Source organism: Taudactylus pleione, unplaced genomic scaffold (genome assembly GCF_031769625.1).
Source record: "Taudactylus pleione unplaced genomic scaffold, aTauple2 ptg000155l, whole genome shotgun sequence".
Lineage (NCBI taxonomy): Eukaryota > Metazoa > Chordata > Amphibia > Anura > Myobatrachidae > Taudactylus > Taudactylus pleione.
Genome location: NW_028284557.1, coordinates 8922007 through 8949914, shown reverse-complemented (window position 1 = coordinate 8949914; position 27908 = coordinate 8922007). Strand labels below are relative to the sequence as shown.

At 45.3% G+C, this 27908-nt stretch overlaps 1 protein-coding gene across 1 annotated transcript in view; it reads left to right on the top strand.

Moving 5' to 3' along the window:
* Positions 1-27908, top strand: part of LOC148521781 (uncharacterized) — a 72800-nt gene that overhangs the window by 18082 nt on the left and 26810 nt on the right. The window contains exon 7 of the mRNA XM_088474543.1: positions 213-266. Coding sequence (XP_088330669.1) covers positions 213-266 — 54 coding nt within the window. The remainder of the gene's footprint in view (positions 1-212; positions 267-27908) is intronic.

The following is a 27908-nucleotide window of genomic DNA, read 5'->3' as shown; positions in this document are numbered from 1 at the left end:
TTAGAGATATGTTCATCTGTGTGCCCCTCTGGGGCCCCATAGAACCTCGGGCCTGGTATAGCTGTGCCTCTAGATCCCCCTGTCCGTGGGCCTGATGATAACTGTCTTGTTTCTGTGTTCATAAAGAATTTGGAGCTATGCAACATGTTTTACACTTGAGTATAAAATGATAACAATAAAACAAACCCTTTTTCTATTCACTGTCTACACAGGGTGATATCTCTACTGTACCATATGTACAAATTTCTGGGCCTACAGGATCAAAGGTAAGAACCTCAGCATGGTATATCTTTTTTATTATGCATTTTTGGCCTGAGGACTAGGATTATAAAGTTCTGTGTCTGTCATACGGAATGGATGCGGTGCTGCATGTGTGTGCTGCAACACCAGATTAGCAGGTAAACTAGAAATGCTGGAAAGTAAAAATACATCTGTTCCTTCGCTTGATATAATTGTGCCAGATACTTTTTCTCATGTAAGTTTGCATGCATAAATTACTGTGAAAATGATTAGTAAAATACATTTATTTTTATTTATTTTTTTATAGGGTATGGGGTACAGGTAGGTGCAGGGTCTCCCTTTGTGTTGAGTAAGACAAAAATTTAAATCCAAGCCCTTTGGTGCATATTTCTGAATTTGTCCTGACGACTGAAAAATAACTATAGTCATAATCACGGATATTTGTTATATTTCTTATAGTTGCCTTTACCTTTATTAAATAAGAAAAAAATGTATAATATTTTCACTAGTTCACTTACTAATACAATATGAGTGTTTTAATTAAAACAACTATGTGAAAAATGGTCTGGTCATGAAAGGGAGATTGTAAACTTCTCAACATACATATTTATAGTGGGTAATATTTTTATTTATTTATTACCAGTTATTTATATAGCGCACACATATTCCGCAGCGCTTTACAGACAAGATCTGGCCATTCACATCAGTCCCTGCTCCAGTGGAGCTTACAATCAATATTCCCTACCACATGTACATGCATACACATACACACTAGGGTTCATTTTTGGTGGGAGCCAATTAACCTACCAGTATATTTTTGGAGTGTGGGAGGAAACCGGAGTACCCGGAGGAAACCCACGCAAGCACAGGGAGAATATACAAACTCCGCACAGTTAGGGCCGTGGTGGGAATCAAACCCACCACCTCAGTGCTGTGAGGCAGTAACACTAACCATTGTGCTGTCCACAATATCCTACTAGGTCTATATATACCAAAGTGTGGGTTTATAGAAGTGGAGGTGTTAAGGCTCATACACACGGGACGATGTGCTGTATGAACGATATTGGTGAAATATTTCCCTTGAAGCTTCTGTAGTGCAGGACAAATGATATTGGGTGTACACACTGAAAGATATCTTTTGTGATGTACAGTAATTTGCCTACTTTGTACAAGATTTCCTAGTTTTGAGGGGAGACCATGAACAAATGGGTCAAAATGGTGGTGTCTATGGGGTTGCACAGATCTGCACCAGCCAATGAGGGGAGTTGGGTGAATAAATGGCATTCCTCGCTAACTGCAGATTAAGCACACAAGTGCGCAGTGGTGTAACTTCCCCGGAAGCAACTTATATGGTGTCAGGCAATGCAGCTACTGCTTCATCATGTGCAGTGAACTTGAAGCCATTCTCCTTCTACTTATAGATACATCGGGAAATGCAAAGTTAAACATTTGTGGCTCCTCCATTATGTAGAGCAAAAACTGCATTTTATATGTACAGTACAGCCTGTGGGGTTGTGACTGCATAGGACAATAAGATGACAAGCAATTTACAGCTTCCTATTGGTCCTCAAACACACATTTCCATGGCCAGTTTAGAATAGCAAACAAGCTATTTCTTCCAGTGTTAAACTACAGAAGTCGTGTAGCGCCAGGAAATGTTTTCTCCTGTGCAGTTTGCAGATTCCAATGTGAGGAAGAATAGATCAGTGAAAATGTAACAAATTCAGAAATGCTGCAGTGGAGTATTTACAGAAGTTACAAGTTAATTGGTTAGTACTTTATCTAGCTTTGATAAAATATGAGATATGGTAAGAACTTACCTTTGTTATCTCTATTTCTACGAAGTCCATAGGGTTCCACAGGATACCTTGGGGTATAGGTGATGACGTCAGGCATCGGGCACCATAGAGTTAGTTTTCAGCCTCCCAGGATGCACTAGGGTCCCCCTCTTATACCCCGCCCCCGAGCCAAGGCATCTCAGTACGTACCAAGCCATAGGCTGGAGGAGGATAAGGAAGAGAGAGACAAAAGATCTGGACACACACAAGAATCACATTCTCACCAGAGGGAGACAGAAAAACCGGTGACCAGAGTAAAGCCCATCTGCAGCACAGGTGCGACAGGGTGGGAGTCCTGTGGAACCCTATGGCCTTCGTAGAAATAGAGATAACAAAGGTAAGTTCTTACCATATCTCATATTTTCTACATCAGGGTCCATAGGGTATCCACAGGATACCTTGGGGATGTCCCAAAAGCAGTATCCTTTAAGGGTGGGGACGCTCCTGTGCTGAAAGGAGAATCCGCCGCCCGAAGGAAGCATCCTGAAAGGCAAAGGTGTCAAACGCATAATACCTAACAAAGGTATGGACAGAGGACCACGTGGCAGCCTTGCAGATCTGGACTGCAGAGGCACCACGTCTAGCTGCCCACTAAGGACCCACAGACCTAGTGGAATGAGCCCTCACAGAGGAAGGAACCGGAAGGCCTTCATGAAGATAAGCTTCTGAAATGGCCATACGAATCCAGCCTGCCAAAGTCTGCTTTGAAGCAGGCCAACCCTTTTTACGGAACCCATAGAGGACAAACAAGGCGCCCGACTTCCTAAACGAAGAAGTGCGGTCAACATAAATCCTTAAGGCCCGCAGAACATCCAAAGTGGCCTCACCCACGGAAAGGACAGGTGAGTTAAAAGCCGGCACAACGATTTCCTCGTTGATGTGGAAACTCAAAACAACTTTGGGAAAGAAACCAGGACGAGTGCGCAGCACCGCTCTGTTCCTATGAAAAATCAGAAAAGGGGGTCTACAAGAGACACGTCTGGCCGAAGCAATGACCAGAAGGAAAATTTTTTAGCTGTCAGCCATTTAAGGTCCACTGAGCCCAGTGGTTCAAATGGCGGTCCCTGGAGAGCCCTCAGGACCACAGCTAAATCCCAAGGCGCCACCGGTGGAACAAAAGGTGGCTGAATTCGGGGAACACCTTGCATAAAGGTGCACACATCAGGGATTGCAGCAACCCTACGATGGAACCAGACAGACAGGGCAGACACCTGTACCTTCAGAGAAGCAAGGCCTAGTCCCGCCTGTAGAAAAGCCAACACTCTAGACAGACGGAACTCCTGAGGTGCATAACCTCTCGGCCGACACCACTGGAAGAACGTATGCCACACACGATGGTATATTCTTGCAGAAGAAGGTTTCCGAGCTCTTAGCATAGTCCATACTACAGAGCTGGAAAACCCCCTGGACCTTAACATGGCCGTCTCAACAGCCACGCCGTCAAAGACAGCCGAGTCAGGTCCGGGTGAAGACAAGGACCCTGTGACAGAAGGTCCGGTCGTAGCGGCAACCGCAGAGGACTGTCCACGGACAGACCCTGAAGGCCTGAGAACCAGTGCCGCCTGGGTCACGCGGGAGCTATCAACAGGAACGTCCCTCCTTCCTGTTTGAATTTCCGGATTACCCGTGGAAGAAGGGAAAACGGAGGAAAGAGATAAGCAAACCGGAACGTCCACTGGACGGACAGAGCATCCACCAGACGCCTTTTCGTCTCTCTTGTGGAAGACCTGTACACCGGCAACATGTTGTTGTGCCGTGACGCCATGAGGTCGATCTCTGGTGCAAAGACCATTCCACCGGATGAACGTCCTGGCGACTGAGAAAGTCCGCCTCCCAGTTGAGAACTCCCGTGATGAATACTGCTGATATGGCCGGTAGATTGCGCTCCGCCCAGACCAGGATGCGGGACACCTCTACGAGTGCCGCCCGACTTCGGGTTCCTCCTAGCCGATTTATGTAGGCCACGGTGGTGGCGTTGTCCGACTGGACCTGCACTGGGTAACCATGGAGAACTCGCTGTGCCTGCTGGAGAGCATTGAAAACGGCGCAGAGTTCCAAGATGTTTATCGGATGCTCCTTTTCTGCCTGAGTCCATCTGCCCTGGAACAAGTGTGGACCCGTGACCGCTCCCCAGACCCGAAGGCTGGCGTCCGTTGTCAACAGGACCCAATTCGCCACCCAGAATGGACGACCCTTGTTGAGATGGGTCGTCTGCAACCACCAGGCTAGGGACAGGCGAACCTCCGGAGTGAGCACCATTGTCTGGGACCTTAGACTCTGAGGCAGTCCATTCCATTTGGACAGGATCAATTGCTGCAGAGGTCTGGAGTGAAACTGGGCATATTCCACCATGTCGAATACTGACACCATGGAGCCCAGTAACCTCATCGCCGAATGCAGAGACACCCGGCGACTCTGCAGACAACTGCGCACCCTCAACTGTAAGGCAGAGATCTTTTCCCCCGTCACAAAGATCCTTTGCTGTCCCGAGTCCAATAAGGCTCTGAGGTGCAGAATCCTCTGAGACGGGATCAGAGTGGACTTCTGCCAGTTTATTGACCAGCCGTGCCGTTGCAGTACCGCAATCGTCAGGTCCAAGTGGCGTAGAAGGAGCTCTGGAGATCCTGCTACCAACAGAAGGTCGTCCAGGTATGGCAACATGCGGACTCCCTGCAGCCGCAGGGAAGCCGCCATGACCGCCATAACCTTGGTGAACACACGTGGTGCTGTCGCCAGCCCAAAAGGTAACACCCGGAACTGGAAGTGATCGCTGCGGTATGCAAACCTGAGGAACTGTTGATGGCGTAAAAGAATAGAGACATGCAGGTAAGCGTCCTGTATGTCCAACGATACCATGTAATCCCCAGGTTCCAGCGCCAGAATGATGGACCGTAGGGTCTCCATTCGAAACCTCGGCACCCGCAAGGACTTGTTGAGTGCTTTGAGGTTGAGGATCGGACGGAACGACCCATTGGGTTTCTGCACCAAAAACAGATTGGAATAGAAACCCTGGCCCCTCTGTGAGAATGGAACAGGCACTATAACTCCAGCCTGGAGCATAGTGTGCAAAACCTTCCGCAGTTCCATGGCTTTGTTCCGGTCTGATGGAAGACCCGTGGTGAAGAATCGGGATGGGGGCCTGTGCCGGAAGGAGAGGGCATACCCGTGAGAAACCACCTGGTGAACTCAAGTGTCTGTCGTGGTAACCGACCAACACTGGGCGAACCGCAGCAGGCGGCCTCCCACTTTGGGATCCCCCAAAGGGAGGCCCGGACCGTCAGGCCGAAGGCTTGTCATCTGGCTTAGGGGCCGGATGTCTGGTACTCCAGGCCTGTTTCCGGGGCTTGGCCGATTTTTTGGGGCCAGTCTGTCGGGAAAAACACTGTGCCTTAGGCCTACCCTGGGCCCTGTAAGGCCGAAAGGACGACGTACCTGAACCGGAAGGAACCGCAGCAGATGGGAGACATGCCGATTTGGCTGCCGCCAGCGTGGCTACAATTTTGTCCAGATCCGGACCAAATAGGACTTCTCCATTAAAAGGCAAAGCTTCCAACCATAAGGTGCGACGAGCAGCTACAGCTGCCGAAGAAATCCGAGAAGTCAGGGTACTGATATCCAAGGGCGCTTCATTGATATAAGTGGCCGAATCCCGGAGATTGCCTATCAACTCGGTCTGTTCAGCCGAACAGTCGGAATCCAAAGACGCCTCCAAACTATCAGCCCAGCGCTCCATAGCTCTGGCTATCCAACAAATGGCCATAGCCGGCCTGGCTGCCCCCCCACCCCGAAAGGGAATAAACGGACTTTAGGCAGATCTCCACCTTACGGTCCGTAGCATCCTTCAAGGAGGACATGGAAGGCATGGGCAATGTGGCACTTCGGACTAGGCGTGTCACATGAGAATCCACCTGTGGAGGGGATTCCCACTTAGAAAAATAATTGTCAGCAAACGGATAAGCCACCGCCAAGCGTCTCTGAGGCTGATATCGTTTGCCATGGTGTTTCTACGCCTCCTCTAAATGGTCTACTAACTGACCTGAAAGAGGAAACACTGTGGCGTCACCCTTAATATCCTTAAAAAAGGGATATTTTGACTTGGACACCGGAGGATTATCATCCTCAATCACTATAGCTGTGCGGACTGCCCGAATAAGTCCAGGAATATAAACCTTGGACTTAGCGTCCGACTCTTTAGAACGGAGAGGTTCTTGGTCAGAAAGATCCAGAATCTCCCCATCATCGGACGTCACGTCGTCATCCTCATAAGGAGCGGACAGAGACGCCACCGGCTGCTTATGTGGCCTCAACACAGACTCCCCTTGTAACACGTCCGACAAATGCTGTACAGAACTTGTCAGCGAATTAACCCACGCAGGTTCCTGAGAGACCTGAGGGGAAATAGGGAGACTGTGGGGTACCATCAATTGTCTCGGGAAACCCTGCATGGGTGACGACACCACTAACTGCTGGGACAATCCCATCTGTGGGAAGGCAGGCTGCGGAGCTAACTGGCCCACGAGGGTTGTAAACGCTTTGGCGAAACAAGCCCAGGGCGGCTCCTGTACGGAGCCGTGACAGTAATTGGCCGCGCCAATAAATAACACTGTCGACACCCTCCCCCTCCGCTATTGGTACCTTGCATGTAGTACAAATAAGCTGGAGAGGAAAATCACTCTCAGACATGATGGTAAGTATGTGACTCCTCTCACTGATACTTGTTAGTATAGTGTGAGAACCACCCTGCAATCACCGCACCGCAAGGGCTTTAGCAGAAGAAGAGCAGGGACAGTGAAATGGCTGACAGTAGAAAGTAAAAGTACAGGCAGCAGATGCTAGCAGAAGTCACATACTATGCAAAGAAATCAATTCCTGCACTATCAGCGCTGATCCTCAACTACGCAGACACAGTGCCTGGTAGGACACAGTGTTGCATACACAGACCTGTAACCAACGGAGGAGAGGTATGCCGGGGGACCCAGACCGCGATGCCACCGATCTTCAGCATCCAGCAGCGCTCACCATGCTTTGCAAAAGATGGCCACCGAGGAGCAGAGAGGAGGCCTGCCTGGGGGAGGAGCGCTGCCACAGGGCCAGTCAGCAGATGCAGAGAGGACTGTGTGCAGCGGGGGAAGCGCCGGCTGTGTACAGGGAAGGCGTGCTCCCCTGGCATGCAATTAACCCCTGGGACGCCACAGCGCTACCGCTCAGCCGCAGTCCGCTGTCCCAGGGGTGTAGTGGAAGTGCAGGTTAGTTACCTGGCTCCACGCTGCAGCCAGTCCCCAGGGAGCCCCCTGCCTAGGGACTCTGGACCATGTGCTCAGGACCCCCCGCGGGACCCCGCTGCCCCCTTGAATCCTGCCATGGTCCCAAACATCTGGGGTCACGGCTAGCGGTGACCCCAGATGCTTACCAGCATCCCCGGATCAGTACCAGCGTTCTGGTACCGGCGGGGGTGTAGGGAAGACAGCATGGACGTCAGCATTGACTGTCCATGCTGTACTTCCAGATGAGCAGCCACAGCTGCTTGCGAAGAAACTTCAGGGGCTAACCTTAGCCCCCCTCTAAACAGGTGCATCCGACTCCGAGCCGGGCACCAACGAAACTGAGATGCCTTGGCTCGGGGGCGGGGTATAGGAGGGGGACCCTAGTGCATCCTGGGATACTCTATGGATCCTGATGTAGAAATAACCCCATGGAAAAGCATATGACATATCTACAGTAAGCAAAAGACTGTGCATTAAAACATGTGGTTAGAGAACAATGGATTTGTAACAGATTGTTGCGTATGCATCGCAGTGCGTATGCACGAACACACCACTGTGATCGGGACTGCGATAGCAGTGATTACGCAGACCCATCACAGAATTATTGACAGGAAGTACCGTTTGGGGGTGGTCGGCGCAACTCAGGCGTGCCAGTGCGTTTGAACGCTGTTGCAAGGGCGTACATAAATTATCCACTGCGATTGTACTCTGTTAGTGATGGTTTCACAGACTTGCTAAATATTACAGATGTGTGTAAGGTAAGGTGAACGTCCTTATGTTGTGCTGCGACGTCATAGCAATCACAGAGGATTAGCATATCTGCGTAATCGCTATTGCAATTGCGATCCTTGCTAAATTAGGTCCAATATCCATAAATGTAATCAAAACAAAATCATAGGGGAATCCCATGTGCCGCACAAACCAGGGAATAGGTGATCCATTAGCTCACAGACTGAAGGTCATGGGGTGGGGCTCCACATGATGGGCAAACCAAGGAAACTAGATGGTAAAAATTGATCTTCATAGTTGGCAGTAAAATGGTCAATATATTTTGAATACAAGGGTGCTATGGATACATTTTTCCAAAATAAAGAGACCTGACATTTTGTAATATTTAGCAAATGCCACATTAATATAGGCATAGAATTAGGAATATCTGGAATTGTACCGAGGAGCAGAGAATATGTGTCTGTATCAAGATTCTCTTCTCCATCCCTTTCCCACACTATCACATGTAAAACCTTAGGGGAGATCCCTTTAGATAGCAGTAATTGATATATGGTGGACAGTAAGCCCATAGCAGGGAGTTTAAGCCAACATACTGTAAGGATTCCAACATCAAGTGTTGCCCAGAGCTTTGGTATTTTGTCATTAAGTGATAAAAAATGTGGAATTGGAAATATTGAAATTGCCTATATAGTGGGAGATAATATCTTTCCCTAACATCTGCAAAGAAGGGGAATACCCAGAGGGGCTATGACAAAAAGGGGCACATTTAAAAAAAAGTAAGAAATGCTACGTGATCCAGCCCTGAGGGGAAGATTGGATTTTTCCAGATCAGAGCAAACGTATAGTTGGAGAATAAGAGGGAAAATGAGCAACAGCACACTCACACATGTTGAGGGAGAAGGTTATAATTGGATACTTTTTAAAATCTAAGGGGCATATTCAAATGGGCGCGAGGTTTAGAGAGGAAAAAACCTTGCGCCCAATTTTGGATTACCGCGGGTATGTGCGCTCCCGATACCCGCGGTATCCAATTTAAAAAAAGTGGTCATAGGGTTTTCAGAGATGAAAACCCTGCGCCACGTAAGAAAATAGATTTGAAAAAATTACACTTACCTGGCCGGGGGGCTCCGGTGGTCTCTGCAGCTCCAGGTGGCCTCCCCTCCATCTCACTGGGACTGGGGCTGCTGGGTGATGTAGTCACCCAGCGACCATCACAGGGAGCATACTTACACGAGACACACACACACACTCACTCACACACACTGACATACTCACCGCTGCTGCAGGAGACCGGGTCCCGACGCTGGATGCAGAAGACAGCACTTTGGAAGGTGAGTATTACTGACTAATTAAGCTAATTGGAAACTTTAGTCATTAGGAGAGGTGCCGCCGGGGTCCCAGAGCATTTCCCGACCATTTTTCCTAAAAATATGGATTTTAGGATAAACTGGTCATGCTCTGGAGGTGCGCAAAAAAAATCTCCCGGTGCTCAATAAAATCAAAAACCCTGCTCTTAATTGAATAGCAAATATCCCGCACCTGTAGGAAAATCACACGGGTGCAGGATTTTTGCTATTCTCGCCCCCAATTGAATATGCCCCTAAGCATCTACAAGATCAGCCCTGGGAGCCGGTCCTGGTTCTAACAATATGGGGGACAAAACGTGTAGGGGTCCCCTGTATTTTATGAACCAGCACCAGGGTCTGTGAGCCAGTATTGGTTTTAAAAATAAGGGGAAAAAATGGCGTGGGATCTCACGTTTTTTTTAAACCAGCATCGGACTCAAACTAGCCGTAGTGTAATGTCACAGCCAGGGGACCCTTTCACCGGGTCAACCCGGCCAAAGCATTAACACCCAAACCAGTCAGCCCAGGCCGGGGATCCCAGGGGAGGTGGGGACCCCCCCCAATAAAGGGGTCCCCCCTCTCCTGAGCACCCCAGGCCTGGGCTGAAGTCCAGGGTCTTACTTGCACACCTGGCCGGTGGGTGCAGGGGTAATAGTGTTAGTAATAGATGTATACTATTGTTTTTGACGGGTTGGGTATGGGTAGCCGGCAGTCGGGATCCCGATGGTCAGAATCCCAACAGGGATCCCGACAAGGTTAACATACCAACACTTGTTGGTCGGTATGCTAACCCTCTCCCTACCCTAATCCTCCGTTCCTGGTGCCTAACCCTAACCTCCACCCCTAGTACCTGAACTTAACCCTCCCCGCACCGTAAACCTAATCCTCCTCCCTTAGTGCTTAACCCTAACCCTCCCCTTAGTGCTTAACCTTAATCCCGCACCATAACCCTCCCCCTAATCCCGACACTTACCTTCGGGATGGCGACGGACGGTACTCTGGAGCTGGGATCCCGACTGCTGGCGGGATTCCGGCGACCGGTATTTAGACCGTCAGCATCCCGTCAGCCGGGATGCTGACTACATCCCGTTTTTTACAGAGGGACTAAAGGTGTCAGCGTGCCTGGCCTTTGGCACTTGTGGAACTACAAGTGCCAGTAGGCGGCCGACACCGGTACCCCCACTGTAAAAAAAAATAGTAAACAAATTACAGTGCACACACACACCATAGAAAGTACAATTTTCTTACACACTAAACACACACATACATACTTACCTTGTCCCCAGTGATCGGTCCTCTAGTCCAGTAGAAATATTCATTTACTTCCTGGTGCAGGTCGTGATTCACGGACATTGAAGAGATGTATGTGTACATACATCTCTTCCTCTGCAAATGCTGGAGACCTCGTGGGTTATCTTAGTTGCTGGGCCGCCAGACAATCAGAGGCCGCTCAAGAGTATGTGGCCACTGATTGGCAGTGAGCCGCATAGCTGTTGATTGATGCCCGTTCAATGACCAATGTCCCTGGGTCGCGATACTCGTTTTTTTGTTTTGTAAATTTCCCCTTTAGGTGGTTCTATTGTATGTATGACTACTTTCTCCCCTTTTTCTTTTTTACTACATTCATTTTTGCAGCATTAATTTATAATAATAAAATAATTATTTCCAGGAAATAATATGAAAATTCCACCTTTTGAGGCCCCCTTGTGACTGTCTGGAAAAGCTCTGGATAATTTACAGAATATAGTTGGTCATAGGTCCTTGCTAAACATATGCCAAAGTATTTATGGTAGTGTATCTTCCATTTAGAATTGTAGTTATTTGCAATGAGTATTTTGATTGACAGGTTCATTGAAGTCCTGAATTAGGGCCGTATTCAATTAGAAGCAAAAAAGTATCGCCGATTGCGACTTTTCGCCTGTCGGAAACTTATGTCTGTATTCAATTCCAACCGCTTTTCATGTACACGGAAAGTCAATGATAGTCGAAAAAGATTTGCCTTTACATAGCAGGAGAAAAGAAGTGCAACATTTTTGTTTTAGGGTGTAAAAGGTGGGGAAATCTCTCAGAACCCTTGGGACAGTCCCCCAAAGGACAACTGCGTAAAAAAATCCTGAAAAACACTTAAGTACACCCAAAAAAACTACTTTGAATTTGGGGGCGAAAAAGTACAAAGTGGGGCGACAACTTCACAAACTAGCGAAATTAGGTTCTGGGGGTGCTCTAAGGAGGGGTCAAGTGTTTTTGGGATTGCAAGTGCTTTTATGAGGGTGGAATTTCACAATCTTTAAAACTTCACTTTACAGACATTAAAAGATGCTTGAACCTATTTTCAGGTACCCCAAATTTGCCAAGACTACTTATTTTCTCCTAAAATTTTGTACCAACTTAGGTACCCCAAACAGTTTTATTAGGGCTAATGGGGCACTACTACAATGATCCCCAATGTTCCTGCATCTTTTTGGGGGGTTCAGACTGACTTCCCTGATTCTTACACCACTTTACACCACGTACATTGAAATTGAATAGGGCGAATAGCGGGGACGCGCACGATAAGTTTCCACGGCTAAAATACTCGATCTAGGCGAAAAGTCTGGCATGCAAAACTAATTGAATACGCCCCTTAATTTTAAATTGAGAGATCTCATGAAATAAATACATATCAGTCAGTAAATTTGGGAGGGTAAAAAGTGGATTAATTATGGTCTTCAGATATCATCTGCATACAATGTTATTTTAAATTATGAGGGGCTGATCTGAAAGTTAATATGTTTAGATTATGTCTGATTTGGATGTTCAGGGTTCTACTGTATCATTAGGACAAATATCAAAGGAGACAGCGGGTATCTCTGCCTTATGCTGTTACGAATGGAAAATAGTGGAGAGAAGAAACCATTAGGCAGGACAGATGCAGTCATGTTGTAATCCCATTGAGGATGTTACTATTCATTGCACAAATTTTTAGCAAAAAGCTTTAGATCCAAAGGGAAGTGGGCTGGTATGGCATTGAACAGCTTGGATAATCAAAGTGCTTTAGGCATTTTTTGATGGCTAGCTATTGAAATAAAATATGCTCTAATTGTGGCCCTATGGGCCTCCTAGACTACAGCAGGGCAAATCTTTAGATTTATTAAGGCAGAAAATCCTTTGTTGGTACTTCTCAATCTTCAAAGTTACATCAAACTGTATGTCAGGCTTACGTAATAGAGATGCCTTGAGACTCCAACAGAGTGACATTAAAGAGGTTCTAAAGCAGGGAGAGGAATTGAGACTGCTGCATGGTCTGACCATGATACGGGAGAGATCCAAGTCTTGGACAAGCCCTAAAACCGCCAGATTTAAAAAAAAAAAAAATAAGACCTATTTGCGAATGAAGATCACAAGGCATTTTTAGGTGCCAATTTGTGTTCCTATACTATGGATATTATACTGAAACCAACTGGGTACAGTGGTATGAAAAGTATTTGCCCCCTTACCGCTTACGTTTATTTTTGCATATTTGTTGCAAGTAAGTCGTTTCAGAATTTCAAGCAAAATTGAATATAAGAAAAACAACCTGAATAAGCACAAAACAGTTTTTAAATAATTTCATTTATTGAAGGGAAAAAAAGTTATCCAACACCTATATCAGCCATGTGAAAAATTTATTGCCCCCCCCCTAAACTTAATAACTGGTTGTGCCACCTTTAGCAACAACAACTGCAACCAAAATCTTTTGATTACTGTAGATCAGTCTTTCGCATCTCTGTGGAGGATTTTTTTAAACACTCTTTAATTCAGCCACACTTTGGAGGGTTTTCATGCATGCCCTGCCTGTTTAAGGTCCTGCCACAGCATCTCAGTTGGATTCAAGTAAGGACTCTGACAATGCCATTCAGAGGTGGACTTGCTCATGTACTTTGGAGTTTTGTCTTACTGCATAACCCAACTGTGCTTGAGCTTCAGATCTCGCCCAGTTCCGGTAGCTGCAAAGCATCCCCACACCATCATACTACCACAACCATGTTTGACTATTGGTATGATGTTCTTACTGTCAAATGCTGTGTTAGCTTTAAGTCAGATGTAACAGGACACATCACTTGCAAAAAGTTAAATTTTTTAGTTATCAGTCCACAGAACATTAGCCCAAAAGGGGGTCATCAATGGGAGTTATCAATGTCCTTTTTGGCAAATATGAGACAAGCCTTTATGTTCCTCTTGGTTAGCAGTGGATACCATTTTAGCCCAGTCCTTTCTTATGGTAGAATTATGAATGCCGACATGAGATGAATGAGGTCTGCAGTTCCTTAGATGTTTTTCTGTGACTTCCTGGATGAGTCACTGATGCTCTCTTGGAGGAATTTTGGTAAGCCTGCCACTCCTGGGAAGATTCACTGCTCTTCCAATTTGTCTCCATTTGGAGAGAATAGATAGCACTGTGGATTGCTGGAATCCTAGAGCCTTTGAAATGGATTTGTAACACTTTCTAGACTGATATATTTTAATAACTTTCTCATCTCTTCTGGGATTTATTTTGATCACAGCATATTGTTCTGTTTGTTGAGACCTTTTAGAGAACACATTATTGGAAAGGTTCTATTTAGGAGATGTTTAGATTCAACAAGGCTTGCAGTAATCAAGCCTGATTGTGTCTAGTCTAATTTAACCCAATTATCAATTACATTTGGTTCATTGGTTGAATGAGTAACTAAGGGGGCAATTACTATTTCACACAGGACCAGTTGGTGTTGGATAACTTTTTTCCTCCAATAAATAAAATGATAATTTCAAAACTGTATTTTGTGTTTACTCAAGCTGACTTTGTCTTAAATTCAATTTTGTTTTAAGAACTAAAACAATTAAGTGGGACAAATATGCAAAAATAGAAGAGATCAAGAAGGGGGCAAACACTGTTTCACTACACTGTATATCATCAAGTATATGGAAATTGATATCCAGTGATATTTTATATCTACAGTTTTGTGGAGTACCTAATTATTACGATCTATATTATTTTCAACACTTTCTGCAGAAACTAATGATTTTTTTTTATATGTGTTTACTGTTGGTATCATGTAAAAGCTATTACAATTGCTTAATTTAATTGAATTGAAGCCTCCTTGCCATTAATATAACTCAAACCGGATAAGAATCTATATATTTTTTTATGTAATTTTTTCTTGAGTCAGCTTTGTGATTCCTTTTCTTTTATTCTTCTATATTTATTGTACCTTTTATCCAGCAGGTTGATAATCTAAATATATCATATATCATTACTTTATAACCAAGAAATTAAGTTGGATTGGTACAAACTATTTACCACATTTAACATTCAGCACCAATATATTTTGTCTCGTAGAGGGTTATATAGATTGTGGAGTTGATAAGGACCCGTGTGGCTGGAATGACACACAAATACTGGGCGGATAAAGTTTTAGAAGTGTTGGTAGGAATGCAGAGGGTGGGGATAAGGAAGAAAAAAAACAAGAACAAAGAAGTCTTGGATTGGGAAAAGTATGGTCAATGCCAAAATGGCTTGAATAATAGCTGAGGCCACAAGGCGCTCCAGAGGCAAGGTCCAGAGCAAAGTCAGGGGGTTGGGTTTGGAAGGGGTTCAAGATAACAAAGTTATACGAAAAATAGGATTTCTGAAAGTGTGGAAATAAAAGGCAGGTGTGTGCAAGGAGGAGGATTAGGAGTCAGGTGCAACTACTTTTATGGAAAGGAAGTGTTGAATTACTCTACTGAGAGGCTGAAAATGCTTAACAATAGTAACAGTAAATACAGCACCCAGTGGTCCTTCCACTCATAAATAAACACATAACTAGGTTTGTATTAAATTAGGTTTAAACTAGGTTTCATTTGTAGATTGCTTTGTAGAAAGCAGGAATGTCAGAAATACATATCAGTTCAATGATACAATTGGTCAACGACATTTAAAAAGATAGCTTATCGGCAGAGATCAAAGCAGACCCGAAACTCTGGAGATCTTGCATGAGTTTCCTGGAGATCCTGGAATGTGGAGAAACATAAACAGGAGAAGGGACAAAAGGGGGAGATATATCAAAGCTAATGCTGCGTATCCACTAGGCTATTAAAATGAGCAATTGAACGATAATGACATTGTTATCTTTCAATCGCTCATTAATCGTTCACAAATCGGGCATAAAAATGTTAATGCGCGCTCCCGCTGGTCATTTACGACATCAATCATCGCCTGAACATGCTAGTCAATCTGCCCGATAACGACAGGTTGAGCATGTTCAGGGATGAGGGAGGGTGTCAGCACTGAATGACACATTGTTCAGTGTAGGCACTGCACATTATGAGGAACGACTGTATGATTACAATGTTGTAATTGTACTGTTGTCCGCTATCTGCTAGTGGATACGCACCTTAAGAGAGATAAAATACCAACCAATCAACTTGTAACTGTCAATTTACAGGCTGTTTGAAAAATGTCAGTTAATAGCTGATTGGTTGTTACTTTATCTCTTTCCAAGCTTTGATAATGTAGATCTCCCTCATATATCTCATGTCCAAAGTTCGGCTCATAACAAAACAATTTGAAGTGGAAGGCATTGTGTGGGATGACAGGTCTGGAGGCGCTAATTTGAAATTCAAGCACGGGTTCACTTCAGAGACGGGATTCCTGTCTCATTAGAAGACACTGGAATAGAGGCAAAGGAGGATCTCATTGTTTCTTTGTACAATAATCCCAATTTTGTGAGGATATGAATAATACCTCTTTTACACCGAAGCTAAAACCCAGGTTATTGTAGGGTTAACCCAGGCAGCTCCCTGGTGTAACAATACTGAAATGAACCTCTATATACCCCTGCCTGTACCTTCTAAAATCCTACCTATAAACCTCTAAGGATGACGCTAATTTGCGTACGCAGTCATACAGTAAATAGAGACTCCAGACTTAGAACATGTGGTTAAAAAGCACAAAGTATTATTCAAGTAAAAGTACAGTCAGTTATACGCTATTGATTCAGACACAATTAGACGCAAATGAATTATACAGACCCCAAGTACAGTATACATACGCAGCGCTTCCGGACCAGATGATAGGCATCAGCAAGAAACCCCTCGTCATTCAGCATTCAGCACGAAGACTAAAATCCCAGGGTTTTAGCACACATATTTATACCCCCCCCCCCCCCAGAATAGACCGGACAAGAGGGAAGTTTGTTGCTGATGTCATTGGCTCCCAGGGAGGAAGCATTTGTTACAGAGAATTTAACAGGCTGGTTCAAATAGACTCACCCAGCCTCTAACAACTGGGGGTCTCTGCCCTCCCGCCCCCATGCTACATCCTAACAGTTGTTTATAAAATATACATTTTGTTGCTTGTTGTCTCTGCGGTCCATAAGTTGAGAATGCATGATGCGATCTCCACACAGATAGTACCGGAATTCTGAAAGAGTACACATCAGTACGAAACCAAACACGGTTCTCTTAGCATGTATAAAACATTAGTTATCAAATATCTTTATTTCACAGCATTTATACTAACTGAACCAACTTAAATCTTATACTTTAAAGCTTATTAAACCTTATGTGTGAATATGTAATGTGTGAGTATGCGGGGTTTGATATAAGGACGCTAGTTAACTTGGGGCAGATGCATACGCATAAAGCTAATAAAACAGCGGTTCCATACAAAGTCCTATGCATTCGCTAATATGCGACTAGTTAACAGCGCAATTGTGCGTATTAATGTGTGTATGAGAAATGGTGAAAAGATGCAATTGCATGTTGCTAATAGTAATATCGCCACATGTACTAAAGTGTGTTTATCTAAAATGGCGCTTAGGCGGCCATTTGCAAAATGGCATCTTGCGATCTCACTTCCTAAAATGGCGTCTTGCGGCCAGTCGCAAGATGGCGTCGCTGCGATTTAATTTTAAACTGATCTTGTCTCAGCCAATTATCCAGCTTCGACAGGTGTAAAAGGGGAGATGGTTGAATTGCCGGGTCGAGTGACCTGGCAATCCAACCCAGGTAAACAGCAGGGTTTAACACGGGCGCAGCCCGTGAAACCCTGCTGTGAGGACAGCGCACTAAGGGTCACGATGACCTGGAGTGCGCTGCAAGCCGGCCGATTGGTCCGGTTTCAGTGGCGCTTGGAGATGACGTCATCTCCAAGCGTCCACTTTCACGCCAGGAAAGCCGGGTCTATGCAGACCCGACTCCGGTGTGAGCGGCGCCAACTCGGGAATATCCCGAGTCGGTGCCGGCTAAATTCCGGGTCTGATCCGGATAGGAACTCTGGGCCTCATTCAGAGGCGGTCGTTAGAGGCAAGCGGTCGCTCTGAATGAGGGCGGCCGCTTGCATCTTGTAATGCCGCCTCTTGGTCGATCGATAAGCTGTGGTTACCACCCACAGCTCTAGCGACCAACCAGGGTGATGGTCGCGATGGTCAAGACCATTGCGACCATCGGGGCTTGCGACGAGGCCGTAAGGTTGGGTCTCAGCACTCGCAAGCCCTAGGGGGCTTCCTGCTCTGATCGAGCAGGAAGCTCCCCACTGACATCACTGCTGATGTCAGTGGGGCCGCCCCCAAACGGCAAGCGTTCCTTCGGGAACGTCTCCGTTTGGCCGGGCACGCCCCCTGCCCGCCTCCCAAATGGGGCGAGCTGTCACTCACCATTGACAGCTCGCCCTCTTTGGTGCGAGACCCCTAGCGACGGAGCGCCCGTCGCTAGCCAGGTCTCGCGCATGTGCACGTCGGAGCCAGCTCTGACGTGCGCATACCTAGTGGGGGAACATCGACCCGGTTGTGAGCGCTTGCGACCGGGTCTGAATGACCTCCCCTGTTCCAACTCCGGGTCAGACCCAGAATTTCGGCGGAAAAGGGGTATCACCTGGTTAGGGGTTTTGATTAAATATGTTTTTCCATTATGGGACTACGTCAGTGAGAATGGGAATGCCCCTCTGTATTTGACTTTACGGTTGTGTAATGCTTTTGTCACCAAGTAAAGGTCTCTCCATTTATAGAGTGCTAGGATGGGCTCCTTTGTAGGGAATAACTGGAACATTTTAACAAGAATTTGAGATTCAATTTGGAAGTTGCAGAACAATGTGACAAGATTGGCCTGCTGAAAGTTTAGGACTGAGAGCTCTGTAAGCTAGATTGATCTCAGAGTAGTTGCATTTTGGAGGTGTCTCTCAAAAGTTGTAGGATAAAGCTGGGTGCACACTGAGCAATGCGTTCCCATCTGATATATTGGCCCAACGGGCCAACATATCGGATCCTAGATACATATTAGAATGAGGTAATGAAGGACGGAACGCTACTTCGTTCCGTCCTTCATTACTTGCAATGGGGCCACTTGCAATGTTGTCCAGTTGGACATGCAGCACAGCCGACTAAACAATGTTGCAAGTGGCCGCGGGAGCACACATATTGGCCTACACACTGTGCGATGCGGCCAATATGTCATTCCGATTCGGATGGAAACGACATATTGTGCCGACATCGTCTGTGTGTACCCAGCTTTAGCCTTCTAAGTAAGCAAAGAGATATAATGTTTCTAGATTTTCAAAGCCAATACTGATACATAGGATGTTGAGGCTCCACCTTTTCTCTAGAGTCCCAATCTGATCTCATAACAGGTTGAAGTCATTTCTGAATTCAGAGCACTCTTAAGCTGGGTACACACTGACAGATATATTTGGCGATCAATTGATCGTGCAATATATCTGGTGCCTGTCGGCCAGTGTGTACCAGTGATATGTCTGTGAACGACGTCGTTCACAGACATGTCGCGTCGGCTGTGCTGCGCAGCCAATGGACAGATATATCTGCAGACATATCTGTCCATCAGCAAGTGTGTACGGGCGATCAGCCGATGCGGCCGGGGGGGCCAGCGAGACCTGCAGCTGCCTTGAAGATGATGGTCGTTCAAGTGTGTATGAACGACCATCATCTACAGATATATCTGCAGATCACTCGATCTGCAGATATATCGGCTAGGTGTTTACCCACCTTAAGTCCATATCTTCTTATATCTTTTTGGAAAGGTCATCTACTTTCTATTCAAATGCACTGTTTGAGCGCCTATAGAGGCAGTCTCCATTTTTAGTTCAAGGACTGCAACTCTTAATTCAGTGCAAAATGTTGAGGTCATATTTTGCAGAAAGACATTGAACTGATCCAAGTCTTTCTAAAAGATCTGCTAAGTATCAGGTTTCTGTCTCCATAACCTAGAAATTGTAAAATTTTTAGCAGTGAAAAGGGAGGCTGTGTCCCCAGCAGAGGATTTGACAATGAGATATGTTTAAAGGATGATCAGATACAATCAGTGAAACGAATGTTAACCTATGTGAATGCCAATATAAAGGTGAATTGTTGCACCTTAAGCCCTCACTCTGGCGTAAAACTGGTTACTTGCTCTGATGCAGGGACACGCGTTGAGGACAATGGATGGGGAGGCACTGGCTAGTATCAGAGCCAGATTTATGCACACATATAAGAACCTGCCCCACTTGCACAGATCACCCTATTCAGGCCGATCCCCCCTCCCACAGATTCCCCTCACACATATCTCCCACTAAACACAGAAGATCCTCCCTAGCACAAAAGTTTTTCCCCACACACACACACACACACAGATCTCCCCCTAGCGGCGGACCATGACCATCCCCACCTTTTTCTCCTTTGTGTGTTTCATCTGTCTGCATATTCCAATTTCCTTCCTTCCTCAGTGCTGCTGCTGAGCTCCGATGCCTGAGTACTTCCTGGACTGGTCACCTGATTGTCAGAGGTGTCCATCAGAGCTCAAGGCACGCTCCCTCACAGTGAGGCATACCTCCATTAGCCATTTTTTTCTCTGTTTTATTGGCTACTTCGTGGCCCAGCCCCCAGCTCCAGGCTGAGCTATCGGAGATGAGGCTGAGCTCTTACTGCCTCATCTATTATCCCTCCCAGTATTTCCACAGAATGCTGCAATTTTCAGAATAATACAAAAACGATACTTATAAGTTATAAATATCTTCTCTGCTCTGATGTCCAGAAGAGAGATAAGCGGGCTGTAATTGGAATAGGATAAGCATGTACTTGTCAATCACAATATAATGTGGGGGTTCCCTTTTGTGTTAAATAAGGAGAACAATCAAGTAGCAAATTCTTTGGTCTTGATAAGACTTAGGCCCTCATTCAGACCCGTACGCAAGTGGCCGTTCGTACGTTGGGCGAACGTAAAAAAATATTTAAATTCAGGCACACGCTCGTATTTTCGTTCGCATCAAAACATCCTCCCCAAACTCAGGCGACCCCTCCTCTAACTAACGAGCGTGCCAAATAGCGAGCGTACATCCCCGAAGTGGTTTGAAGGGAACGCACGCACTAGTACTACCCGGAAGTTGGACTGTCACATTTCGATTAACTGCTCGTTTATTCTGCCTACCTCCCTCAATCGTAACATGCCAATCAATATATCAATTAGCTTAATTGTTTTTTTTGTTTTTTTTTACACAATGCAATAAACTTTATTTATGTCCGTGTTTGTGTTTACCCGCAGAATACGTACGGCTTAAACATTCACTTTTAATTGTCAAAATACATGTTAGCCCCTATTAAATAATTGGTATATTTGTTTTTTGACCCGCATATTTCCTGGAGTTCATTTCTTTATGTAAATTTGCTTACGCATGTCACTGCATTAAGCCTATCATAAGTCTCCACAGATTTCTGGCCCTGTCGAACACATGACTCATACACTAACCAATAGAATTGCTCCTGTTAATTTCCTAAATACATTAGCCAATCATAAAATTTGGGAGCACTTTATCAAAAATGTTTTTTATGAAAAACTCCATTGCCATCATGAGAGCCTCCGCATTCACCAGGCGCGAACTGCTGGTGCTTACGGAGGTGATGGATAGGCGGATCACCAGCCAGCCTCCACCCATCACCAACCGCGAGAAGCGATCCGCATATGCGGATGTTCGGGCCCGCCTGCGCTCCTTCGGCTCATGCCGCCATATCGGGCAGCTGGAGCGCAGGTGGTCGGACCTGCAACGGCGGACGCCCCGCTTGCTGGCATGCTTTCGCATGCAGATCGCTCAAAGTAAGTTTAATGGATTGTGGATTTCATGTTTGTCTTTGTGGCCCTAACTGCATGGCCATATTTTCCCTGTCTTTCATATTTATTCATTCTCCTCATCTCTGCATGGCCATGTTTTCCCTGTCTTTCATATTTATTCATTCTCCTCATCTCTGCATGGCCATGTTTTCCCTGTCTTTCATATTTATTCATTCTCCTCATCTCTGCATGGCCATGTTTTCCCTGTCTTTCATATTTATTCATTCTCCTCATCTCTGCATGGCCATGTTTTCCCTGTCTTTCATATTTATTCATTCTCCTCATCTCTGCATGGCCATGTTTCGCTGTCTTTCATATTTATTCATTCTCCTCATCTCTGCATGGCCATGTTTTCCCTGTCTTTCATACTTATTCATTCTCCTCATCTCTGCATGGCCATGTTTTCCCTGTCTTTCATATTTATTCATTCTCCTCATCTCTGCATGGCCATGTTTTCCCTGTCTTTCATATTTATTAATTCTCCTCATCTCTGCATGGCCATGTTTCGCTGTCTTTCATATTTATTCATTCTCCTCATCTCTGCATGGCCATGTTTTCCCTGTCTTTCATATTTATTCATTCTCCTCATATCTGCATGGCCATGTTTTCCCTGTCTTTCATATTTATTCATTCTCCTCATCTCTGCATGGCCATGTTTTCCCTGTCTTTCATATTTATTCATTCTCCTCATCTCTGCATGGCCATGTTTTCCCTGTCTTTCATATTTATTCATTCTCCTCATCTCTGCATGGCCATGTTTCGCTGTCTTTCATATTTATTCATTCTCCTCATCTCTGCATGGCCATGTTTTCCCTGTCTTTCATATTTATTCATTCTCCTCATATCTGCATGGCCATGTTTTCCCTGTCTTTCATATTTATTCATTCTCCTCATCTCTGCATGGCCATGTTTTCCCTGTCTTTCATATTTATTCATTCTCTTCAATTTTTTTTTTTTTTTGGTTTTGGGTGTGCATTTGAAATTGTTTTTGTGCGTGGATTTGTGTTGGAACTAACCCCAATTTGGTTCCCATCTTTTAGGGGCCCAGCGAAGACTACGCCGTCAGCGTCCCGCCAGACGGCGATCACGGCCACTCTCCCCCACCCCCAGCCAACACTCCAACTCCACTCCTTCCCCCTATTCCCCACTCCTCCCCAGCCTTCCTACACCCTCAGCCAGATTTTTCTGGACTCCTTCCCCTCCGTCCCAATTCCCCCTCTCCTCCAACCACCCCTCTTCGAATGACCCCCTCCCCGGAGTCGGTCATTACACCGCCCCGATCTTTGGGGAATGGACCCACCTCCGAGGAGGACGATTGAGGGCCTTCTGTAGCTGGCGTTGGGTCTTCCGGTATGTTTTTTTTTGCACTTTTTTATCGTCACAAACTGTTTGCATGTATTTTTTTGTTTTGTTTGTTTTTTGTGTTTATTTTCCTAAATTAAGTGGTTTTGGGCGATTGACGTAACCTGTTACTGCTGTTTTCAACATACACATAGCACACCTGTTGGAATTTGGACATAGGCCTTGTATTTTTGCCCTACACCATTTTAGTGTGATGAGTTTTATTGCATTTTTTTTTAAATGGTTTTTGTTTGTTTTATTTTTAAACTGTTTTTTAAATGTGGTTTCACTATTGTTGTATTAATCCCCAAACTTTTCTCACCCACAGAGGAACAGAGGCTTAGGGCCAATTTATCCGGCTGTGTGGCCCAGATGCACAGCCAAATCATCGGGGTGCTGGTGGTCCTTGACCGTATGTCGGTCCTCCTTAGGGAGTAGTTTTTTTTTTTTTTTCACCATTCTGTAAATAAATTGTTTTGTTTGAAGTTACGTTCTGGCTCATTCGTTTTGTCAAAACCACATATTGTTTACCCTGACATAAGTAGAGTGTTCCTTCAAGGATTTCAAGTTTTGGGCAATAAGAGTGTGTGTTGTATTTTTTGGTCAAACAGCCACAACAAACACCTAACAGTACAAATCTGATTTCCCTTTTTTGGTGTAGTCACAATTAGATATTTTGACATTTTACAGGTTCCTAGTTGGTGTGCAAGCAGCTTAGGGCAATATTACGAAGCAAAAGGATTGTACAGGCTTCCTTTTGGTGTTGGTTTGGACCCTGAAGAAAGCAAACATTTTTGCTCAAATGGCGTCAGTACTGGATTACCCCTTAGTCAAATGTAACGTGTGTGAACCTGGTTACACTTGGTGGTAACATTCCAAAAAAGGAACAACATTTCACTCTCAAAATATTTATTAGCAACATAACTGAAAATTCAAAGTGGTCACTCACAAACAAAACACACAGTGATAATCTCAAATACAACACATAACAAAAAACCAACATCACTAAAAAAAAATCAAGAACTGGTTGACAAAGGACCATGCCAACATGATTCCACATATATGGCGTGGCAATAAGTGTTCCAGAATATATCCACAAAATATCCACATACAGGTTTTGTAAGGGTAGCAGGAAGTAGTCATCGTTGGAGTGCCCAAGATTATGGAAAAAAACAGAAGAGGTAGAAAAAAAATTAGGCAAAAATTAGATGTTCTCAAACAAACCGAACCACATTAGGTATCAACACTGTTTTTTGGCAAATAATTACCTAAAAAATCTGGCCACCACATCATCGCGTATGGCCCCCCCACATACTGACCTCCGACCAACCTCGGGGGGGCCATCCTCAGGTAAGGCATCCTCTGGCTGCATTGGGACACCACTCCTTATGGCGATGTAGTGAAATATCCCACATAGGACCACAATTTTCGAAACCATATCCGGCAAATACATGAGCTCGCCACCAGAGCGGTGGAGGCATCTGAATCGGCCTTTTAAAAGGCCGATACAGCGCTCCACCACTTGCCTGGTGGCTGTAAGTGCGGAATTATACTCACTTTGTGGCCCTGGTGTGGGAGCCAAATAAGGAGTGAGCAGCCAGGGCGTGCAAGGGTAGCCACTGTCTCCTGTGAAAACGAAAAGACAACATCAGGCTCACTCTGTATGAAGCTTAACATTGTTATGTACTAAAGGTCTCCACTTACCCAGAAGCCAAGCATCACCAGCTTGTAGGTTGGTTAATTTGTGCCATATCCCTGATTGCCGGATGACGAAGGAGTCATGTGCACTTCCTGGTAATTTTGCATTCAGGGACAGGATCTGGAGGGAGGCATCACATACCACCATTACATTGAGGGAGTGATAGTGTTTACGGTTTCTAAATATTGCCTCCAGCCGTGCTGGAGGCTGAAGTGGTATGTGAGTACCATCCACAACCCCTATGATGTGTGGGAAGCCAGCTATTTGGTAAAAATTGGCCTTGGCCACACTAAGGGCACCCATATCCAAAGGCATTTGAATAAAATGATGGAGGTGCTTGAAAAGTGCCTCCATCACTGCCCTCAGGATCCGGGAAAAGGAGGATTGTGAGATGCCCGCCACTATTCCCACCGTTGTTTGGAACGATCCTGAGGCACAGAAATGTAACACCGCCATTAATTGCGTAAGTGGTGGAATTGCTGTAGGACTGTCAATTTGCCGCTCAAGATCACTCTCTATTAATGAGAGAGTGTCTATGATGATTTTTGGAGGAAGACGGTATCGTCTTAAAACCTCATCATCTGGCATTCCAAAAAGGGTGACACGTGTTCGAAATATTTGGGGGCTTGCACGCCTACGATGCCTACGCCTGGGACGAGATTGAGGTTGGTCGGCTTCCGGGAGCAGGGCCAGAACAATCCGACCCATATCAACCTGAAAAGACAACATTGGAATGTCAGCCTTTTTACCCCACCCAATAAAAATACATGTAACTTTGCTTGAAAATTCCATCCATTGATGCTTACATGCCGGGGTATTGTCATGATTTGTTGTAACTGCAAATAATAACAACAAAAATATACATCATTTTATGCTGGCCATGTCATTATCACAAATTTAACCAAGACAAAACATAAAAGGGGACACACACACATTTGGGCAAAGAGCAAAACGACGTTACGCACACTACGTCAAATAGAGGCCAAATGTAAGCAACCAATGCTCCAGGCAAAAAAAAAACCTTTTTAAGGGATGAATACACATTTCACAATGCGCTAATTAGTTTGCAAATACATTGCACAATAATAAGTAGTAAAAATGCGCTAATTAGTTCGCAAATACATGGCACAATAGGAAGTAGTAAAAATGCGCTAATTAGTTCGCAAATACATGGCACAATAGGAAGTAGTAAAAATGCGCTAATTAGTTCGCAAATACATGGCACAATAATGCCGCATAAATAATGTTCAAAAAATACAGATTTCGATTTTGCACAAAACAACGTTACATGGGGAAGGCCAACCAAAGTTGCGTACAGACAAACATGAACATTTCCTAAACAGTTTAACACATGAACTTACCAAGAGCTAATATATAAGAAACCGGACCAAAATGTCTTTGGGGCAGAGCCAAAATAAAACCTAAGAGAGATGAAATGACGGTAAAAACTTATTAGAACAGTCGACACCAGAATGAGAGACAAATTGACCCAAAGTTATACTTCCCCAAACTTACCAAAACTGGAAACGAACAAAAAAAATCAAAATGGTAAAAAAAGGAAAGGAAACCAAAGAAAATTCGAAACAATAAAAAAAACCTCCAAAAACGCAATATCCAAAACCAGCCAACAATCAACTCCAACCAACGTAACCTCCAACATTCAATAAACGCCACCTCGAGTCGAGACGGTCCAAGCCATAAATAGTGTTTCGTTTCCCGCACAAATTAAGGAAGGATCAGAGGAACGCACAATCAATGATGCGGCCGCAAAATAAGGACGCATGTATAAATACGTCACGAGACAAAAACACAATTCTGGTGTATTTCGAGTTTGAAGATCACACATGGATACAGACCAGGAAAACAATGGACAACAGTCAGGCGGTAAGTATTTCATGCATTTTGACTCAATGATTAATTATAAACATAATATTGTGCAAGTTGTGAAGTTGACAATTCTGCAAATTTACCCAAATAGGTGAGGAGGATGACATGGAAGAGGCTGCTGGGCCCAGTATTCCGGGCAAAGCTGCCAAAAAGAAAAGGCAGCCACAATTCACAAGAAAGGGGATGGAGGTTTTGATACAGAAGTGTGTGGACATCCTGCCACAGGCAGACAGGAATATGAGTGCAAGCCAGAAGTGGAGAATGTGGGAAGATGTAGCCGTGGATGTCCGTCTAGCCCGGGATGTCAAACGGCGGTAAGTAAACACTTGACCACCCTAAAACCAAAAACCAAATCAAATAAAAAGTAATGGTTCAAATTTAACCCACAGATAGCAAGACTTCAAATATCACCTGAAACAAAAAATTGCACACAGGGCTAGGCATGCAAGGGGGACAGGTGGAGGTCCCACCCCTGTGTCATTGGAGTTTACTGATTTAGAAGAGCTGGCACAGGGGTGTGTGCAGCCTGTGGAGGTGTTTGGCGTGTCCAACATGGATACGGACATGCCAGACTTTGCGGCTCCTCATGTTGTCCCAGGTAAATGTTGTGATGTCACCAACTGTGAACTGTTATTGTGCCAATATGTCGAATCTAATGTGAGTCTTTTCTCATTTTTCCAACAGAGACACAGGCGGATGAGTCTGCTCCAGAGGGGAGCCTTGGCCGCAGAATTTCGGCAGGCTCTGCAGGGGAGGAACCAGTACATCCGGCTGAGGACCCTGCAGAAGCCAGTCCAGGGCAATCCCCCTCGCAGGCAGTGTCCCTCCTCACAGAACTCAATTTTAAATCGGATTTCCATACGGAGATTCTGCAGAGGATGGACGCCAGTCTGGTACGGGTGGCTGAGGCCCTGGAGCAAAATGCTGCGGCCAACGTGACCATTGGTCAGGCCCTGGCGGAAAATACCAGGGCCAACATCCGCATCGCCACTGCCCTGGAGCAGCTCGTTCGCCAGCACATGGTGGAGCCGACCTCCCTTCCTGCCGGAACATCAGGATCCTCCACCTCTGGCACAACATCAGCCAATCCTCCAAATGTGCCTAGCCCTGTGCCTAGTCCAGAGGCCACAACATCTGCCTCTGGACAGGCCAGCCCGATGACATCCCGGACCCGGTCTGGCGCCCTCCCTCCCCCAGCCAAACGGGCAAAAAAACGGTGACACCATTGGCTACTTTTCCCACACTCCTTCTGTGCTTGCCTCATATTCCTTTCTGGCCAAAACTTCCCTCTCCTTTCTTGTGAATTGTTTTTAATTTTTGCTTTTACGTTTACCCAAAAATTAATGTTTGCACAATTAATAAATATTGTGGAACACTGCCCAAAATGTTGGAGTTCAATATGTGGTTTTTTTTTTGGGGTGGATACCAATAAATTTTCCAGAAATGTACGACTTTGTATTCTGACATTATTGAAAAAATGGGTTACTTT